The sequence below is a fragment of the Humulus lupulus genome, chromosome 1 (assembly GCF_963169125.1).
Source record: "Humulus lupulus chromosome 1, drHumLupu1.1, whole genome shotgun sequence".
Lineage (NCBI taxonomy): Eukaryota > Viridiplantae > Streptophyta > Magnoliopsida > Rosales > Cannabaceae > Humulus > Humulus lupulus.
The window spans coordinates 79,449,575-79,455,365 of NC_084793.1; the positions used below are offsets into that span (position 1 = coordinate 79,449,575).

Genomic DNA, 5,791 nt, shown 5'->3' on the forward strand with positions numbered 1-5,791 from the left:
ACTATCTTCATCAAATTTGGACCCCTTGAGAGGTGAGTGAAAACTTGAACAAATTGGAAGTTTGAGGTGATTTTTAGGATTAGGGTAAGTAAAATGAAAAAAAAGGATGAGAGATTAGGAATGGTGATGAGAGGAGAAGAATTTGGTGATTTGAAATTGAGTAATAATGAAAGAAAGTTGAGTTATGGGTGTGGGATGTTGATTTTCGGAGTAGAGGAGAAGTGAGGAAGGTGATGGTGTTTAGAGAGGAGGAAACAAATGAGGGTAAAAACCCTTTTTTTATATTGTTTCTATTCAAAGTAGCGCTGTAGCGCTACTAACTGGCGCTGCAGCGCCTGGGGTCCTGATGCTCCAGTTGTTTTCTTTTCATTTTTCGCGAATTCGCACTGCAGCGCCGAGGTCTGGTGCTGCAGCACCTGTTACCTCCGAATGGCACCCTCTCTATAAGGGTGTGGCACCTCAGCGCCTGATGACAACATTGCAGCTCTAATGCATTCAAACAATTGCGCTACAGCGCCATCAAAGTGGCGCTGCAGCCCCTGAAACCTCAAATTTTTTTTAACGATTTCCACGGTTCATAATAAACTTAATACTTTACAAAATAAATAATGTCTTCTAAAATAATAAAAAAAATTCTACCACAATTAATAAACTAAATTAAAATTCTAAAAACAATGGGTTGTCTCCCATTAAGCGCTTAATTTATCGTCTTTAGCTAGACATTGATGAAGCTTCATTCGCTGTCTTGGAGATACATCGTCTCCACCTGCTTATTAATTTTACCAAAATAATGTTTCAACCTTTGTCCATTCACTTGAAAAAGCGAACCATCATTATTTTTTAATTCCACAGAACCAAAATGAGAAACTTTGGTGATAACAAATGGACAAGACCATCGTGACTTTAGCTTACCGGGCATTTTCATATGCATCATTCCGAAACTCCTCCATTTCATTTAACTGCAATAACCTCTTCTCACCCACTGCTTAGTAATCAAAATTCAGCTTCTTGATCACCTAATATGCCTTGTGCTCCAATTTTACTGGTAAGTGACAGGCTTTGCCAAATACTAGTCGATAAGGAGACATACTGAGAGGAGTTTTGTACGCTGTCCTGTAAGCCCATAAAGAGTCATCAAGCTTTTGAGACCAATCCTTTCTATTTAAATTAATTGTTTTCTCCAAGATGGACTTGATCTCTCAGTTGGATACCTCAGCTTGGCCATTAGACTGGGGATGATAGGCCAAAGCCACCTTATGTCGAACACCATACTTCGTCAAGAGTGGTTTAATAACTTTGTTGCAAAAATGTGTTCCTTCATCACTTATTATCGCTCTTGGAGTTCCAAAACGATTAAAAATAATTTTTTACAGAAAAGAAGAAACCACCTTGGAATCATTTGTAGTAGTGGCTATCTCTTCGACCCACTTTGACACATAATCAACAGCGAGCAAGATAAACAAGTTCCCGAAAGATGGTGGAAAGGGCCCCATGAAGTCAATGCCCCACACATCGAACAGTTCCACCCCTAAAATCACATTCATGGGAATCTCGTTTCTTTGTGAGATATTTCCAACTCGTTGACATCTATCACAAGTCTTGAAAAAAGTGTAGCAATCTTTAAAAATTGAAGGCCAATAAAAACCAAATTGCAAGACTTTTGTTGTTGTACGTGATGGCCTGAAATGCCCACCGTAAGGTGCCGAGTGACACTAAACTACTATTGATTGAGTCTCTTCCATTGGTACACAACGACGAATCATTCGATCCGTACTCATTTTGAATAAGTATGGATCATCAAAGAAGTAGTATTTAGAGTCATGAATCAATTTCCTCTTTTGATGTGCATTAAAATCAAGAGGAAGCTTGCCCACTAACAATGTAATTCACAATGTCGGCATACCATGGAAGTTCTATTGATACAGCTAGTAGTAACTCATCCGGAAATAATTCTTTGATTGAATCTTTACATTCAGCTTATTTATTCTCTAATCGTGATAAATGATCTGCCACAAAGTTCTCATTCCCCTTCTTATCCACAATCTCGATGTCGAATTCTTGAAGTAACAACACCCAACGTATCAACCTTGGCTTTGCATCCTTCTTTCCAAATAAATAACGAAGTGTTGCATGGTCTGTGTATATAATAACTTTGGAACACAAGAGATATGGTCTGAATTTATCACATGCAAGCACCACCGCTAATAGTTATTTTTCAGTGGTTGAGTAATTTCGTTGAGCATCATTAAGAGTCTTGCTCGCGTAATAAATTGCTCGGAAAGTCTTCTCTCTTCGTTGGCCCAAGATTGCCCCCACTGCATAATCATTAGCATCGCACATAATCTCGAATGCTTGACTCCAATCTGGTACAATCATAATAGGGGCTGACACCAACTTCTATTTTATAACCTCAAGCGCCTTCCTACACTCTTCGTCAAAAACAAAACCAGTATCTTTTTCTTGGAGATTGCATAATGGCTTGCTAATTTTTGAGAAGTCTTTGATAAACCTTCTGTAAAAACCTGCATGCCCCAAACAACTTCTTATCCCCTTGACATTCACCGATGGAGGAAGCTTCTCAATAATGGCTATCTTGGCTCGATCTACTTCAAGACCTTCCTTTGAAACTCGATGCCCCAGCACAATTCCCTCTTGAACCATGAAGTGACATTTCTCCCAATTTAGCACAAGGTTATTCTCTTTACATCTACAAAGGACCAATGCCAAGTTGTGCAAGCAATGGTCAAATGATGACCCCAAAACAGAAAAGTCATCCATAAATACCTCCATGATCTCTTCTACCATAGCTCAAAAAATGGCCATCATACACTGCTGAAAAGTGGCAGGTGCATTACAAAGTCCAAAAGGCATCCTCCTGTAAGCAAAAGTGTTGTAAGGACATGTGAAAGTTGTATTTTCTTGATCTTCGGGGGCGATCGCTATTTGATTATAGCCTGAATAACCATCTAAGAAGCAGTAATGTGTATAGCCAGCTAAACGGTCAAGCATCTGATCGATAAATGAAAGTGGAAAATGATCCTTTCTAGTAGCCTTGTTCAACTTCCGGTAATCAATACAAACTCTCCACCCCGTCACTGTTCTTGTCGGAATCAATTCATTGGCTTCATTCTTGATCACTATCATCCCCCCTTTCTTTGGTACAACTTGCACGGGACTAACCCAACTACTATCCGAAATAGCATAAATAATCCCATCATTCAATAGCTTCAATACTTCTGCCCTCACCACTTCTTTCATGGCTGGGTTCAATCACCTTTGATGCTCAATAGAGGGCTTATAATTCTCTTCAAATAGAATCTTGTGCATATGAGTAGTTAGGCTTATCCCTTCAAATCTAAAATCGCCCATCCTATTGCAGATTTATATTTCCTCAAAACCCTTAGCAATTTTTCAGTTACACATTCTGAGAGTTTTAATGAAATGATCACTGGGCAAGTGAAACTCTCTCCTAGATACTCATAACGCAAATGATCTGGGAGTTGTTTCAAATCTTGCTTACCCACTACTTCCTTCTCAACTTCACCTTCTTTAACTTGACAAAGAGTTTATTCAACTATAATACCACTAGCACTAGGAATAGCACTAAGAGCCATCACAAATTCAGCCACTTCGTCACCCACAAACTCACCATTCACTTTCTCCAAATCAGATTGAGTAATACTAGAATTGAGGCAATGTTGTAAAGGATCAGCACATAATTCTTTTCTCATTGTCTCTTCTACTACTACCTCAATAGAATCCACACGATGACATGTGCTTGTGTTGTCATGCTGCTTTAGTGCTTGATATATGTTGAATTTAACATCTTCATTATTAACCCTCAATGTCAGATGTCTACCCTGTACATCAATAAGAGCTCTTCCAGTAGCCAAGAATGGACGACCAAGAATAATGGGGATTTCATGGTCCTCCTCCATATCCAATACCAAGAAATCAGCGGTAAAAATAAATTTGTCCACCTTAACCAATACGTCTTCAATCACTCCCCTAGGATAAGTAAGTGACCGATCTGCTAATTGAAGAGTAATGGTTGTGGGCTTCACCTCTCCTACCCCCAACTTCTTAAAAATTGAAAGTGGCATCAAATTAATACTCGCTCCAAGATCACATAATGCCTTGTCAAAGGATGACCCTCCAATAGTGCATGGTATAGTAAAGCTACCAGGGTCTTTCACCTTTTGAGGCAATTTTTTCTGTAAGATGGCGCTGCATTCTTCTGTTAGCTTCACAGTTTCAAAGTCTTATAGTCTTCTTTTCTTTGACATGACTTCTTTCATGAATTTCACATAATTTGGCATTTGCTCAAGAGCATCTGCAAATGGAATGTTTATGTGAATTCTTTTGAATATTTCTAGAAACTTTGCAAACTGTTCATCTAATTTCTTTTTCTGAAATCGTTGAGGGTAAGGAATGGGAGGTTGATACATTGGAAGACTATCTTTCTTCATGTCAGTCTTGTCACTTCCACTCTGCTTCTTGGCTTGCTCTTCCTTGTCTACCTCTTGTACCACTGACTCAACTTTCTCCTTTGAACATTCTTGAACATTACCCTCATCAAGCACCTTACTACTTCTCAAAGAAATTGCTTGGCATGATTCCTTTGGATTTACCACAGTGTCACTAGGAAAACTTCCCTTCTGATTAGAATTCACAACAATAGCTAATTGGCCCACTTGAGTTTCAATTTTCTTCATTGAAGCACCCATGTTAGTCATATGGGTTTCTATATTGTCGAGTCTTGCTTCATTTTTTCCAAACCTCTTGTTAGACTCCATAATAAAAAGGCCCAAAATGTCTTCCAATGATTTTTTTTTCTCTTGTTGCTGCTGAGAATTGAATCCCGGAGGTGGTTGCAGCACATTTTTGTTATTAGCATAAGAGAAATTTTCATGGTTGTGCAATCCTAGATGATAATAATTAGGCATGTTGTTGCTTCTGGAGTTATTGGTGAAGGAGCAGTTTGCCATAAACTGGGCTTGTTCTGGACTCATATCTTGCCTCTGCATTGCAGCAGCCGCTGCTACACTCTCCATAATCGTTGGATTATTCTGCGCTGGTAGAGCAGCCATTTGGGTTTGTAAAGCAGCAAGTTGGGCATGCATGGCTATCATCTGATCAACTTCATATAACCCAACAACTTTCCTTGGGCCTGACCTCTCATTGAGCCACTGATAACTGTTGGTAGCCATTTCCTCCATTAAAGTGAAGGCTTCATCAACTGTCTTGGCTAATAGAGCACCCCTAGCAGCAACATCAACTATTGCTCGTGTTGGAGCATTTAACCCTTGATAAAAAATCTGAACTTGCATCCAATTTTGATAACCGTGTTGTGGGCAACGTCATAATAAGTCCTTAAACCTTTCCTAAGCCTCATAGAATGGTTCTTGCTCTAACTGTCGAAATTGCCCAATATCACTGCGTAATTGGGCTGACTTGGAAGGAGGGAAGAACTTAATCAGGAACTTTCTTGCCATCTCATCCCATGTTGTAATTGTTCCAGGCTGCAAAGATTGCAACCAACTCTTAGCTCTATCCCTCAAGGAGAAAGGGAAGAGACACAATCTGATGGCATCATCAGTAACGCCATTCATCTTCACTGTGGCACATACCTCCAGAAATATGGCCAAGTGAATGTTAGGGTCTTCAGTAGCTAAACCCTCAAATTGATTTTGCTACACCATGTTGATTAGTGCAGGTTTCAGTTCAAAATTGTTGGCACCAATGGCTGGATTTGCAATTCCAGTGAGATTTTCATTCACAACGGGCATGC

General features: G+C 39.5%; 1 protein-coding gene across 1 annotated transcript; it reads right to left on the minus strand.

Moving 5' to 3' along the window:
• Positions 1–3,566: 3,566 nt before the first annotated feature.
• Positions 3,567–5,330, minus strand: LOC133817167 (uncharacterized). Its single transcript, XM_062249588.1, has 2 exons — positions 4,308–5,330; positions 3,567–4,214 (listed from the first exon to the last, which is right to left on the minus strand). Exons 1-2 carry the CDS (start codon positions 5,328–5,330, stop codon positions 3,567–3,569), a joined length of 1,671 nt encoding a protein of 556 aa, XP_062105572.1.
• Between the last annotated feature and the right edge of the window lie 461 nt (positions 5,331–5,791).

Coding starts and splice junctions, on each gene's coding strand:
- LOC133817167 (XM_062249588.1), bottom strand. CDS start 5,330: ATGCAAGTTCAGATTTTTTATCAAGGGTTAAATGCTCCAACACGAGCA. Junction 4,215..4,307: donor TTGAGCAAATGCCAAATTAT/GTGAAATTCATG, acceptor GCCATCTTACAG/AAAAAATTGCCTCAAAAGGT.